The sequence below is a fragment of the Pseudopipra pipra genome, chromosome 7 (genome assembly GCF_036250125.1).
Source record: "Pseudopipra pipra isolate bDixPip1 chromosome 7, bDixPip1.hap1, whole genome shotgun sequence".
Lineage (NCBI taxonomy): Eukaryota > Metazoa > Chordata > Aves > Passeriformes > Pipridae > Pseudopipra > Pseudopipra pipra.
In genome coordinates this window covers 27,088,494-27,103,908 of record NC_087555.1, presented here as the reverse complement: position 1 = coordinate 27,103,908, position 15,415 = coordinate 27,088,494, and the positions used below count along the sequence as shown (strand labels likewise).

The window sequence follows — 15,415 nt, the reverse complement described above, 5'->3', positions numbered from 1 at the left end:
TAATTTGTGCTGTGGGTAAAAGTTCAGACACGCTACCCTCAATTTTCCTCTGCTACCAAGGCCAGCAATAAAGATCATTAGCCAAGGCAGACCAGGTGCACAAACTGTTTGACACATTCTGCTCTTACAGTGAACCACAGATAACTATTAGGTGGGTTGTCCCTGCCTGTGCCTCGTATTGTGAGCTGTTACTTACATTACTGTCAGCATTTCCAAATTCCTCTCCTACTTACCAATTCCTGATTCCTAAAAGCAAAGAAATGTTCTTATGCCTTAAAAACTCAATTTTATATAATTAAATTGTATCCATTCTTTTAGTACTCAAATCTATGAGTTTATCTTATTTTCCTTACAGGACAATCTAGTCCTCTGATTACTAAAAAATTTTCTGAACTCTTTGTAATCTACAGCTTTTAATAAGAAGAGACAATTCTTGCACCAAGATTATTAATTAATGTAATGAGACAGGATTAATTTCAAGACTGATTTTTGAAGAGCACGACTAATAATGTTTATGTAGTTAGTATAGGTGTTTACAGTGTTGTTCTTGGTCAGCTTCTGATACAACTTATGCTTTCTCTTCTGATCCCCATAGTTTTCACAACCTCTCATGGACACTGTATCCAGTCATTTACAGAAAGTTATATAAGATCCACTTCATTCCCAGAATACATTCTTAAATGTAGGAAAACCCCACATTCTTAAAGTGCCATTAGTGTCTTCAGAACATAAGAATAACATTTATTCTTAAAAATTAAGTAGAAAACTATTTCCTGAAAACATACATTTCTTTTGGACAATTTTTATATTCTATCAGCAGCACGATCCACTGCAAAAATACAGAAATGGAATACAATGAAATTGAATTGGTTATACACCAATTCTGCTGAAGAGGATCTTAGAAGGTAAGTGGGAAGGAAAGAGAATATTTTTAGCAGGTCATAAGATACAAACATAAACCAACTATGTCATGCTGTTGTAGAGAGGGAATTCCTCATATGAGGATGCTTAGTCAGGCGCCACAGCCCACGGGACAGATGAAGGTCCTCTCTCATGATGCTCGGTATTGCAAAAGCTCAAACACATTCATTTTTAAGCTTCCAAAATCAGATGCAGGTCAAATGAGAACAATCAAGAGTGTTCCCAGTACCAAGCAGTACCAAAATGAAAGACCTGAAAAAGCACAATAATGATAAACCAGAAAGAATTCAGATTACTTCACTCAAGACTGCAAAAACTGAAGGTATTACAGTTTGCAAGCACTTTGAAACACAATTTTTTATCCATATATTAGATTCAGTTTTAAGAAATGGTACGGACACACACCACCTTGGAAGAAGAAAGCACTTCTGTTAAAGGAATGATGGGTACAAAACACAGTAAAGTGCTGAGGGAAGGATTTAGTCCAAATTTAGGACTATATTATTGTCTCAGAGGTGAATTTCTAACTACCTGTTCTACAAACAGGGTACACATATACTGCAAAACAATGTTCAATAAAAGGGATTACATGACAGTGTGGAGCTATGAAACACAGTGTGCTGTATCAAGCAATAACAGCTTTGTTGCTCCACACCAATAATATATTTTAATACCTCCATGCTTCAGGTTTTCTGCCACCTACTTGCAAGAGCTGGAAAGACTGTTTCTCTCCCAGTCTTCCCCATCTCCTATCTGTTTGGGGGTTTTTCCCTCTTCTGCTTCTTCTTTCTGCATTCAAACCAAATTACAAATGTTTTTCTCCTTTCTGCTGATACATTTGGCGTTGGCTACGCAACACCAGCAGTTCAAGATAGGATGGATAATACACACAACATTTTCAAAAGTACCATGAGATGTCTGATTTGTCTTCCTTCTGGTCATAAGCTCTGCTTCATAAAGAAGCAGAAGACACACAAACCTAAAAATACAGAGGAATGTTTGCTTGCAGACAAATTTAAAATCCTTTTTGCCATTCAGAAGATCCAAGTTTCCCTAACAAAAACATTTTTAGATGCCCCTTATTATTATTTCTTCCACTCTGGCTTATAAACTTGTTAAATTCCAAGCACCTACAACAATGGAGGAAGGGCAAGAGTGTGTTTCAGGAAGAAAACCTTGTTTAATAAACTTCAGACATTAGGTTTACAAATTGTGCCAGCAACATTCCATTATCTTGTTCGGTAAATGCTGAACAACCTGGGAAATTAAAAGAAGCTTCATGTTGCAGTGACAAAATTAAGATAGGTTTTGGTGTACCTATCAGTCAGCTGAAATGCAGATATTAACATGCTAACTTTGGGGATGCTTGAATGACATAAGTGTCAAATGAAAGCAGCTGACTCAAATGCAATCTGAATTACACAGAAGTGGAAAAGGAAATGGGGAAGAACTTTGAGGAAGAACCAGCAGAATTCACACTTCATTTTCTTAACCTTCTTTTTTCATTTTTTTTTTTTTTTAAGGTAACACCACAACAGCACTCAAATCCTAAATGCATATAATTCCAAGTGACTACACTGAACACTAATGGATCTGCAGTTATGACACTGTGTTACTAGCTTTGCTCTTCACCATGCTCTACCCTGCCTCTCTTTCCCTTAACACCATTAAAACACTTCTTCTCAAGGTGCAGTATAAGTTTTATCTGAATAATCTTTCCACTCCAAAGGTTAGGACAGGGAAAGACTAGAGACAGGCCATGCTCCCCTATCTCTCCACCTAGCTGAAATATTTCTCAAGTGCCATAACATGCATCCACAAAAAGCACCTGCTCATGCAACAAGGTAGGTGAGGATGGACTGTGGTTCTCCATCTCAAGATAACTGGACTGTTGGGTGACAAGTCTCAGCACCAGCTGGTTCACAAGATGAAGTTCCATAAAAAAGTGCTTAACACCACTTCATCCTCCTCACACAGAACCAGATTGGCTGGAATTAGGAGGCTGGGAGGGTGGGGGAAGGCTACTGTCATCTAGAATGTCCTGCTGGTAGCTTGACTTGTTTCTTTGAACTCTCCGCAACAGTGAAAAGTAACACTTGAATGCAGAAAAATCCATTAATCTGAGCACCCAGAACAAAACTCTGTTTCCTTCTGGATGTGCTCTCCACCCAAGGTGACAACACTGTTCTATCACCTGACAAAAAATGTGTGCAAGGGTTGTCTAAAAACTGCAGCACTCAAGGGGGTTCACTGGCAAGGCCGTGAGCATGACTGACACAGAGTCCCGTATTTCATGTCACATCATCTCTGGGCTACCTAAAAAAGCAGCAGCAATTTTCTAAAGCTTCTGGAGTGCTCAAACCACCTCCTTGGAGATCATCTCACTTTCTACAACCCACCTGAAAACTTCAGGATGAAAAGGGCTGTTCTAAATGACAGGGCCTGAGTGGTAATGCGAACACTAAAGGCTGGAATTACTTCCAAGACAACCCTGCACCATCACAGGGTGGTTGTTAGTGTCAGGAAACTGGACACTTCAGAGGAGAGGATATGCTTTACACTGCAAGAATTGAACAGACAAAAATGAACCCAACAACTCCATTCTTTAAAGATTTTTTTTGTATTTTCCTCACCATACAGGAACAAGAGACTATGCTTAACATTTGGTTGACCTCTAAGGAGAAATCCACCAGTGAATATTTCACCGACAACCTCTGCACAGAGCTGAACATGCAAATTAACATGAACAGAGCTTCAGAGAAAAGATAAAAATTACACTGTTTTGGAATGCTCAATGTAAATACATCATTTTCAAATGAAACTGTCAAACATCTTGTTGTGGTGGTAAAAACCAAATCACTATGCAAAATGATAATACAAGAAAAGTCAATTGTATGTTTCTAATAATAAATGCTCTTGTGGCTTTTGAAGTCACAAAAAAACTCTTGGCTGAATTGAAGCATTGATTTCTGTAGTTATTTATGTGCAGTTCCTATTAGAATTCCATTGAATTCCTTGAATGGTGAATGGAAGTGCTTTTGAAAACACACACAAAAACTGTTAAACAAGCGACAAAATAAATGGAAAGTGTCGTGTTGCCAAAAAAAAGTTTCAAGAAGTCAACAGAACATTTCAACATTTTTTTGAAGTGCAAGCATGTATGACATGGTTTGACAGAAATTAAGTGTAATATTAAAACAATATACAAAATACATTTCCTCATCACTCCTGAAGAGGAACAGTAAACATTGGTATTTCCTTCTCAAACATTATTTCAAAAAATCTTGCAATACTCTTCAAATATATTCTATAGTAAAACATGGGTTTATTGCTACAGAATTTTAAAATCTATAACTCCATCTTTTTGTCCACTATACACCCAATATGATATCTTATGTGTATAGATATATCTGACACATACAATGTATGTTAATTATATTATGCTATGAGAATAAGGATATCTATACATTGCCAAAAAGTTTCACTGGGCATTTTTCTGAGCAGTAACAATAAACAATAAAGTCTGGAAAGCAGATTTTTAGAATGTGGTTTTCTGTTTACAGCAGAAAAATAACAGTAAGTTTACCTTCAGAACTACTGTATCAGCCTATCTTTATTTATCTGAGACCACATCTGTTTTCTCATGGCAAGTAATGAACACTTCTAAAAAAAAAAATCTGATCATAGAGTGCTCTTATCTTTAATGACTTAAGTAGTATCTTATTTTGAAGCAACCTAAAATTATTATAATAGCACTACTTGATACATATAAGGATTATTTTTTTCTATTTTTTTTCTTTTTCCTAATTACCTGTGGGACACTAATTCTGCTGAACTATGGCAACTACTTCAATTTTGGGAAATCCAGTACCAATCTGCAGTTATACATCTTTCTCCCTAACACAATTACATGATTTGCTATCACACACTGCCCTCACATGAGGGACAGAACTCTGGTTGTCACATAGACATTCTAGTTTATTATACACAACTACTAGAGCACACACAATTATTTGGTACACCAGAACACAAAATATATTCACAATGAATATGAAAGACCTCAGTGGGAAATGTCTTTTGCAGATACCAGGGTAACTACAACCGTTTCCCAGAACAGTTAGAATTAATCTGTTTGTCTGGAAGACAAAGGGGAAAAAAATACTGTAAAGAGGTGGATTGGAAAATGCTTACAACAATGTAACTTAGAAATAGAAACCAGAGATTTGACAAAGTAGCTTTATTGGCAACATAAGTTCTATTCAAAGGTAGATGAATGTTAGCTGAAGTTTCAGATGTTAATCAGGTTTCTCTTTCAAGCTACTCTCTCACACATATTTCATTAGTATAATTTCTACAAAGCACTTTTATTTCTGTTTTCTCAGGACTGTCTATGTGCTTTCAATGATAAAGAAGTTATTATCTGCATCACCCTTATTCAGAGAAGGATGCTTTTTATGAAGATTGTTCTGCAGAAAGCATCTAGCATTAATGAGCTCCCATATAGCTTTCCTGTAAAATGAGGGAGAACATATGTAACGGGGAGGGGGGGCAGCAGCAGGATCATTAAAAGGAGGCAATGCCTCTGCTAGTAACTACAACTGAGTCTTTTAATTGCTTACTTCAGTTTTATTAAATAGCTTACAGCTATCTAGAGAATTTCTAATCTTTCATTTAATTAATCTCAAGAATGAAGTTCTCCTGCAGGAATTTCCATTTGGAGGACTTTTTGTCAGATGTTCATTTTCCATCTATTTTCTAGTCCTCTACTGAGCAATTCTAAGTGTAACTGTGTATATACATAACCTTAGTGGTTACTCACGCCTCATTTTCTTACTGTATGTTTCTCAACCTTTTAAGTGGCATATTTTTGAAAGCAGAGATATTTTAATTAATATCTTTATTAAGTCTGTTATTCAATTCTATAAAAATTACTTAACTATTGCAAAGTTTGAAAATAATCCAGTTTCTGCAAGCAGAGGGGCTGTGGAAAGTCACAGCTTTACAAAAAGAACCCAGAGAGCATCCACTGCATTCCATGCCTCCCTAGACACACACTCACACCAAGTCACTTCCCTCAGTAGATCTAAGAACTGTAGAACAAAGGACTCAAATCTATCTTATCTAGGAGATAAGGGAAGAGACAGTATCATCAACACCATAAGTCTCTAAAGCAACAGCAAACATAGTAAGTGAAGATGCCCAAAAATTGTAGGCAGATCAAACCATGTAGAAAAACAAAGCAAAAAAAAAAAGTGTTCCCAAAAACAATCTCCAAAACAACAATTATTTCCTTAGTCTGAAATATGAATATCTGAAGGTTTAAAAAATACAAGCCACTTCCAAGCTAAGTGGTTTACAAATTTGACTTATATGGTATATGTCAATATATCATAAAATGAAAAGAGAAGCAAAGTTTTAAGTGAAGGGTTCAAAACAGTTTAAAAAGATAAAAAACTTATACCACCATTAATGTTCTGTGCCTCCTCACCTATTTACACATATAGCAAACTTGAGAAGAGACGATAGAGCACAAACAGAAGCAACAGTATTAGCCCTGTACTGAAACATCTAAATCAGTCATCGAATTTAAGCTCATAGGAAACAAGTAAGCCAAAATAATATTCAAGTAATTTGGATGTCAGACCCATAATACAGCCTTCTGGTCTATTTGCTCCATTGTAATGCCACTTCTGTATTTCAGTTTTCCCCTCCTGTGGCTGTGTGAACCAGTCATTTCAGCAGAAGCTTCCCATGAGGTCGTGAAATTTGCTGACATTCAACAAAGATCATATTCACCTTTCCTTTTTATTATGTTTATCAAAACCCTAAAAATTTTATAATCACTGCAGGGCAGCCATCCTTTTCTCTTTCCCCTCTTCTCCATCCAAACTTAAACAAAGATGATACATCCCCTCAGTTTTAGTGGCAGACACATTTCAACCTTTCAAAACCCTTTTTCACAGACATTACATCTGGAAAGATCGTTCCAAATATTAAAGAGGGCAGCTCCATGGAAAGCAGGTGCATTTGGATGAGCTAACAGGAGGCAGTATCTTCTTACAGAGTCAACACACAAGCCTAAAACATAGTAAGTGGGGAATTACTTGCAGATTAGGATTCCCAAGACTCACCCATAGCCTCATTTGCACTCAAGTACTAAAAACAGACTGCAGCATCAATCCTAACAACAGCCTGCCTCCCGAAAAAAGGCAAGAGTCTCTTCCAAGGGAAGTCTTAATAGCAGCTCATAGTTTGGAGGATACAGGCCATAGATTTGAAACTCAAATGCCAAGTTCTATAAAATTTTATTTTTAGTAAGTCAAACTAATTGATACACATCCCTTCTCCTAAAGTACAGCTTTTCTAAACAGGGGCACTTTATAAATTCATTAAAACATTTTAAGAACAGTACTGAGCCTCTGTGCACTTTAGAGACACAACACAAAGCTGGCATATGCAGTGCACATCCACAATCCCTATGGGAAAAAACAACTTACAATGCAACACATCGCTGGCCATCAGCACTGGTCATCTTTAACCCCATTCACACATCAAAAGACAAAAATATGTCTCACTTTTTCAGATGACACGAAAAGCTTGTTGCAAGTATCAAGACAGACAAATGCAAAGTGACATATGTTAATTTTAACTCTGTCCAAAGCCAATTTTTCATGGGAAGACTGCAGGTTTTTTCCCCAAAAAACATCTCTGAATTCACTGACAAAGTTAGTGGAAACAAAACAAAACCAGTTTTACTATGTGATTTTCCTTCTAAATTATTTTGTCATCTTGTTAAGGAAAAGCATTGAATCACAGCTGTAAAATCGGGGAAGCATCTTTTTCTTTCAAGAGAAATACATCCCATTTTGGATTATTCTTTTGTTCAAATAAGTTATGGCAAGAGCTTTAATTACAATTAACATGTTTTGCAACTTACAACTATTTGACATGGCTTAAGAAAATATATGGGAAAGTATATTTCAGCCATGAAGAAATTATCTGTTCATCCAGACAAAACTGTGCTAACTTGGAACTTCAGAGAGCATTAACAGTAATAACTGTTCTTCCATTAATAGGTATATTTTCTATGTGCTTTGACTGACCAGGTGGTAATTTCTCTACCTGAAGGGCAGAGGAATCAACAACATTTCTAGTTCTATTCAAGGCTGAGCTAACAATGAAGTTTCTTCAGCACTGCCACTCTGTTGGCACATGAGAGAGAGCACAAGCTCTGGTATGTCACACTTGAATCTCTTCTTTTAAAAACACAGCTTTGCAGGGTATCAAATCGACTTGCTTGACTCTTGCAAATACCACCTTCCTCTGAGAAAACACAGGAATCTCGCTTGTTAACCTTCCTCCAGGACAAAGTATGACAGCACATCTCTGAGACAAAGGAGCCACAGCAGGCTCTTTCACCAGCTGCTGCTCTGGTTTATATGGAGACTGATCTGCTGCAGATATAGTTTCAATTTCTGGTTTCAAATCTGACTGATGCCATACAAAAAATAAAATTATAAAACTTACCTAGGAATAGTTTTCTCATCTAAGAAAACATCTTTTATGTAACTTTCATTGCACTCAATAGACTCTTAAGTTTCAGAGCAGTATTGATATAATTTGTTTCGCATTTCTGTCCTTTGCAACAAACAGAAAACATTGTTTGGAGGTTTGCTTGGTGTTTTGGATTTGTTTGTTTCTTTTGTGGGTTTTTTTTTTTTTAGGTCAGAGAGATGTTGGTACACAAATGCAATAAACTGGCCAAAGGATCCAGGAAAAGCTAAAGTACACTCAACCGTCTTAAAGGTTAGTATCCTTTTAGAGAAAAAACCAGGATCATTTGTTTAACCTAAGCACAGTTAACAGCACAAAACCAAAACAATTTAAATTGTTACTCCTAGCAAACACCAAAAAAGAGTTTACATTTAAATTATTTTTCTTCTATTAGTTTATGAAAACTATCAAACAAAATAGCAAAATTACTTGGAACTAAGGCCTCCAAACTAGAAGATCATCCTAAAAAAAAGCACCAGTTTGAACAAGGTTTTCACCACTTAGTAGCAGATATTTAGCTATTTTTAATTTAAAATCTAAAACCCAGGTTAACAGGAGAACAGAATACATCCTCCTTCAATCTAATCCACGCCATTCTAATTAAAAAAAAAAAAAATCCAAGTATGAAAATGTTAATCTTTAGCAGCACTACATTTGATTTTCATTTGAAGATTTGGGATTTTGGTCATGCAGAATAATTCAGTCATTATTCTCTAATCTAGTTACTCTGAAAAAAAAGATAAGAAATAGCCAGAAAGGCAATGTAAGAATGCACATGCCATAGGAAGTGGATTATCAATTTCCTCCTCTTCAACCTTAGGGACGGCCTGAAAACTCTTAAGTGGCAATGAAGAGTTCACTTCACTGCCCAATCAGTGAAAGTATTTCCCAGAGCATTCTTCATTACAGACCATAAGTACTCATAATTAAAAGACTGTTTGTTTTTAAAAGGATATTGGCCATTTCCCCCTTCCTCATGTAACTGTAGAGATGGCAGAGTCTCATGAACCACACAAATGGAACTTCAGTTCTCATCCCACAGCCACCTTAACCGTGTCCAAGAAGTAATTGCAGTGTGAGACAAAGTTGCCAAGAGAGGTCTCATTGCATCACTCCACCAAGTCTTTTTTTGAAGGTGCATAAGCTGAGAGAGGAGAAGATGGTTCAATCCTCACACTTAAAACAGAAATTCACCTAGTTATGCTGGTCTGATCTACCTGAGAAACCGAGTGACTCCCAGCTGGAACAGTCTGGGACATGCACCAGCACACTGTGTGTACAGCCAGCACACTTTAGGATGCTGTAACACCATATGCTTGTAACTTATATCTGGACATCTAACTCTGTTATGTCAACACATCAATAAAACTTTTGTGAACACATTAACTGCTGTAAACTCATTCTGCAAGTGACAAAGAACAACAGTTTTCTAATGATTCTGAAATTCTCCAAAATAAGGATGGAGATTTTAAATAGGTACCTGCATATATAATTCATGACATACCAGAGAAAACTTATCAAAATTTTAGAAATTAAAGGTTTTCAAAAGACTACAGAAAATTATTTTTGTACTTCTTCAGTGGATTTGAAATCCTCAAGGAAAACCAGCCTCTGTTCCCAAACAAGCATATATGAACAGCTGGCTCAGACAGCAAAGACCTACTGTTATATTACCAGGCCACTGCTGAGCTCTTCGGGTTTTATCTCCTGCTCAGGCCATTCTCCCCTCCCTTTTCTTTTCCGCCTTCATAGTTCCTTCTCTCCACCACAAACAAGTCCATATTATATAGATATACATGACAGTTTTACAGTTGTTTAGGTTGGAGTACAATAAAACCCATGAGAATTTTGTCTGGCCATTTTATGAGAAGTGACAGCACCAGAGTGAAAGTGTGGTATTTAAAAAACAAAACAAAAAACCCCAGTCAACCATCTGCTGAAAGATTCTCTTGTTTGACCATTTTTATAACTGGTGAGAATAGAAGTGAGGTGATACAGAAACAGGATGTGAAGGCATAGGATTCATGTGATCTTGTACCGAATTTAAACCCAGACAGGAGGGGGGGATGGGACAGGGGGACAAGGAAGAATGGCAGGATGAAGACTCAAGAAGACAGACCACAGAAATGGGCTACTCATGAATTTAAGAAAAATAATCTACCAGTGACTTCAACAATAAAAAACCATGCACATGCCTACTATTCATTTTAATGAAAGTTCTGACCAGCTGAAAAGTTAAAACTGAATATTTAATCCACCATAATTTTCAGAAGACATTTACTCAACCCATTTACTACGCCCAAAGTCTAAACTGCCAAAAGCAAGCTTTGTTTCCCAAGTACAGGTGAGCTTAAGGGTGAACCACCCTGAGTATCCTCCCCTCCAGTATATTCAAATTTGTAACTTCCACTCAGTTCTCCAGAACACAGTTGGAGAGTGTTCACTCCACTTTCCATATGTGAGCATAAATCAATGCACAAAACTCCCATGTGCATTCAACAACATATTCATAAAATAACCCATTATAAATAATAACCCAAGTGAAGTGCAAGCCCCGAGTGCTGATCAGGACCTTTCAGCAGCACTGTTACAATGTAAAGCAATTTTTTTAAAAAACACTTTATCACAAAGTAATTATGTCACACACTACTGTACTAGGCTGCTACTCTGGGCACCAACCCTGGAGCTCTTTGCACTCTCAGAAGCCTCTGTGACACACCACACAAACACAACCAAACACTCACACACAGCAAATGCCCATGATAAACATCGGCCCTGTGCCTACAGAGCCAGAATGAATATCTGAGCTCCAGTTACTGCAGCCAGTTTTGTGTAGGTGGATCCCTCTGCCCAAACAGGGGTCACTGCAGGATCTGAGCCAAAATGATACACCCTGGACATTAACCTACCATATATTCCAAATATGCTAATGGTAAATAGTACTACATGAACTCTGCTCATTAATAGAGAGCTAATGCACTGCACAGAGCCAGTAGCATTACATCTAAGATTGCAGGATTTTGGTCTTATTTATGTTTTACAAATATAGCTGCTAATAATAAATTAATTCTAGTCACAGAAAAACAGTATAGGCTGAACTTTCGTGCTGCTACAGTCTAAGTGTACCCAACCCCAAAAGTATTTTTAGCAAGTGTGTTCAATCAATACTGCTGTGTACAACCTAAATTAGACATTAACAAGACAACAGAATTGTAAAGCATGACAACAAACAATACATTTAACGGAAAATTTTGCTGAAAAAGAAGTAACCATCAAACTAAACTCTAAGTAGGTACACCTGATTCCAAACAAACTTAACTGCAAATGTAAGGAAAACATACCAAAACATACCAAAATATTAATACATTTCTGCTTGCAAGGAAAATGTATTTGTATTTCAATGTTTAATCTGACTTTTAAAAACTACAGTATACACATAATCTAAAAATACACAAAAACTGTAATGACAACAGAATTATACCAAAAAAAATCAGATCAACAGTTGCATTTCTGAGTTTATAAAGCATAAACTTGCCTGGGAAACATATTGACACACGTGCACGTTTTTGTAAGCTTATCACCCAGAATCGTATTTTATCAACATGGTGCAAGCCGGAGTCATGCCAATATGTAAAAACAACTTTTTAGGTCAGTGAAGCAAGAAATCCATTGTCAAGAAAATGGCATCCATAAGATTACAATACTGAATATATTATGTTTAGGCAATGAACTGGAAAACTTTCCTACAATATACATACCTAATAAAAAAAATGGTTTTATCAATTCTAATCCAACTCATTCCTGTGTTCCTGCAACGCACACTCACAACGTGACGAGCTCATAAATGTCTGCATACATGTGAACATGCTGGTGGCTCCCAACATTACAGGGCAGTTATTTGCCAAAACAAGCAGGCAAACGTGCACTCACAAAACCCCCTTACCATTCAACACAGAGTTTAGCTCAGGGCAAGAGAAATGCCCCACGGGTGAGCAAATGTATGTGCACACTGCAGTCTAACAATTATTCTTCAGCTGAGATCCATTAGCACTTCTGTAACACACAAATCACGAAAATATTTTCTGTCTCACAGTTAAAAAAATTGTAACAGCTTGGCCACACTGACGTCCTGGAAGGGTATAAGTGGCAGCACAAAGTTCATTCACGTGTATTTTACATCTGAGCGATGTATATTCTTTGAATAGATCAGAGGTGGGAACGTTTCACGTACACTGGCAGCTATCTAGTTTTAGCAATTAGCTCTTGGAGGTTTTTAAAAGAAAAAAGACGTTATTCCTCTCCCAGCCGGTGCTGCAACAGCATGCACGAGTTAACCCATCATCAGGTACACCGAAAGCCTCTGTCGCATATAGACACAGTGATTATACAAGCCTTCTGCTCGAGAGAGACACTAAAAATGTACCAGAGGAATGCAACGACAGCACTCAAACCTATTTTCTCTGCCCATAACCAGGGCAACGCGCACATGTGCCTAGAAAGCACAGGATCGCAAAGTTTTATATTAAACACACTAAAATAAAAACCCGTTTCATGCGCTGGGCAGAGTCCACCGCGTTCGAGAGACCCCGACCTGCCCCCGCAGCTCGATCCCCCCGGGGCTGTTCACGAGCCCCCCACGCCCCCACCCCGAGCACCGCACAACCCCCACAACCCCTTCGCCAGAGGGGAGCCGGGTCTCTTGGCTTTTTCGGAGGGGGAAACCGAATGGAACAGCACACACACACACACTCCCCCCCTCCACCGAGAGGGCTCCCGGCAGAGCCGCTCTCCGCCCGCGGCGACCCGAGCGCGAAAGTTGCGGGGCGGGGGAGCGGCGAGGGGGGGTCACAGCACAAGGGACGCGGCTCGCGGCACCCCCCGCTCCCCCCCGCGCGGAGCTCCGACCGCGGCGGCGGCCGCCGTTACCTTCATGTAACATCCAGGTCCTGGTTCCCGATGGAGCGGGGCGCGCGGAGGGAAGAGGCGCGGGGGCTGCGCGCTCGCGCCGCTGCCGCCCCGCGCGACCCCCCCACCCTCCGCGGGCGCGCGCACGGGCACGCGCGCCGCAGACACTCGGGCACGCGCAGCTCCCGCACTTCCCCGCCCCCCGGGATCGGGACCGGGAGCGGAGGCGCCGCTCGCCGCCCCTCTCAGTTCCCCCGCAGCGCCCGCCGGAGCCGCAGCCCCGGGAGCAGCGACAGCAGCCGCCCCGCGCCCCGCCGCAGCGGCGATCGCCGCATCGTACTGCGGCGGCCGGGCCGAGGGAGCGGGAGCGGGGCGGGGGAGGTGAGGGGAAGAGCTGCGGGAGAAAGGGACGGGGGAGCCTCGGGGGAAAGGCGGCAGATTCCCCCCCCCTCCGGCCTCTCCTTCCCCCCTCTCCTCGCAGCGACCGGCCGGGGGGACCGCGCGGGCCGGGGCTCTCCCTCACGGGGCGCGGCGCCGCCTCACACGGACCGGCGGCCACCCCGCGCGCAGCCCCGGCCGGCAGGCAGAGGGGACCGGGGGGAGGAGGAAGGACGGCGGGGCGCTGCGGAGGCGCCTTCCCTGCCGGCGAGCGAGCGAATGAGCGAGCGGCGGTGGGGGAGGAGAGGGGAGGACTCGCAGCCTCCTCCCCTCATCGCCGCCCGCCCTCCTGCCCGCCTCACGCGGGCAGCATAGCAACCAACATGGCGGCTGCGCAGTCACCCCGCGGCGGGGGCGGCCCGCAGAGCTCGCGAGAGCCTAAAGGGAAGCGGGCGAGGTGCCTTCGCTTTTATTGGTCCAGCGGCCTGTCCGTAAAAGGGAGAAGAGCGGGACTAGGAGCCATCTGGCTGTCTGGTTGGCTGTTTATACCATCAATCAAGGCGGCGGTGATCACGGATTGGTCAGCTGATCTGTCCCTGACGCCTGTGGCTGTGCTGAGGCGGTCAGGCCTCAGTGACCGCAGCTGTCCCACCGCTCTTCCGTCCCCCGCTCTCCCTATTCCCCTTCCTACGGAGGGAGGAAGTGAGCCAGAGAGGGGCAGTGGGCCTGTCTTAATGTGATAACCTTCATGTCCACCCAGCCTCACCCTGCAAATGTCCCAGAGAGTCCTTTCTGCCTGTAGCTCTTTTTCAGAGCTCTCCAAGGTGTGAAATGTATTCTGCCTCTTGGCTACATAAAGGTTTTCATATGTGGCCTATGGGAAGATTGACATTCAAAAACGTGGTTTAACACAACTCTGTGCTTTGATATATTTGTACAATGTGTGAAAGAGTTCGGTTAAAAATGTCTTTAATGTCCATTTATTAAAATACAACCTCTTGCAACCAAGCTCTTTACCTAAAACACATAGAATATATCATCATCATGGCTGGGCTTCGCGAATGAAGATTTGGGAAGGCTCTATCCACATTTGTTACGGGCACGCTGGTGGCTTATGAGGCCAATACGAGACAGATAGAATATATAGAATCTTGGGAAAGACCCTTACTATTACCAAGTCCAAATGTTTGGGAATGAGTTCTTGGATTTCACAATTAAATTCCTAACCATAGCAAGATGCAGAGTAATAGGGAGTTTACATGTACTCTTCTAATTAGGAAGATTTCTAAAATCTCATTCATTTGATGTTTGTAAACCTTAGGTACATTTCCAGCCTAAATTGTTCTTGTGCCAATTTTGTTCTTTTGCTTAAATAGCCCTTCCCTCTTAGTGGTATTTTACCTCAATTACTTTTAAGAAAGTAGTCGTGCCCCCTTCATTTTACTAGGCTAAATAACCCAAGGTCTTTTAACCTTCTCTCCCTTTTCCTGAGTATTAGGACATACAGGATTCTCCATGTCTCATCTTTTTTCATGAAGAAGTTGAATCAGGTGTTAGAAGACTGAATTTAGGGAAGGCAATCAAGCAGAAATTTCACATAATGCACAGTCTCTGAAACACTTTTAAATAATAGAATTCTTAATGATTATGAATAGAA

At 40.5% G+C, this 15,415-nt stretch overlaps 1 protein-coding gene across 3 annotated transcripts in view; it reads right to left on the bottom strand.

Annotated features, from left to right (window-relative positions):
* Window positions 1-14,064, bottom strand: part of PTPN4 (protein tyrosine phosphatase non-receptor type 4) — a 112,165-nt gene extending 98,101 nt beyond the window's left edge. The window contains exon 1 of one of the 3 annotated variants that reach the window (XR_010431999.1): window positions 13,402-14,064. Coding sequence is in view for 2 of the 3 variants with exons in the window: in XM_064661320.1 (XP_064517390.1) it covers window positions 13,402-13,414 (13 nt within the window). In the remaining variant the exon portion in view is untranslated. The remainder of the gene's footprint in view (window positions 1-13,401) is intronic. The other 2 variants (XM_064661320.1, XM_064661319.1) reach the window with 2 other exon arrangements.
* Between the last annotated feature and the right edge of the window lie 1,351 nt (window positions 14,065-15,415).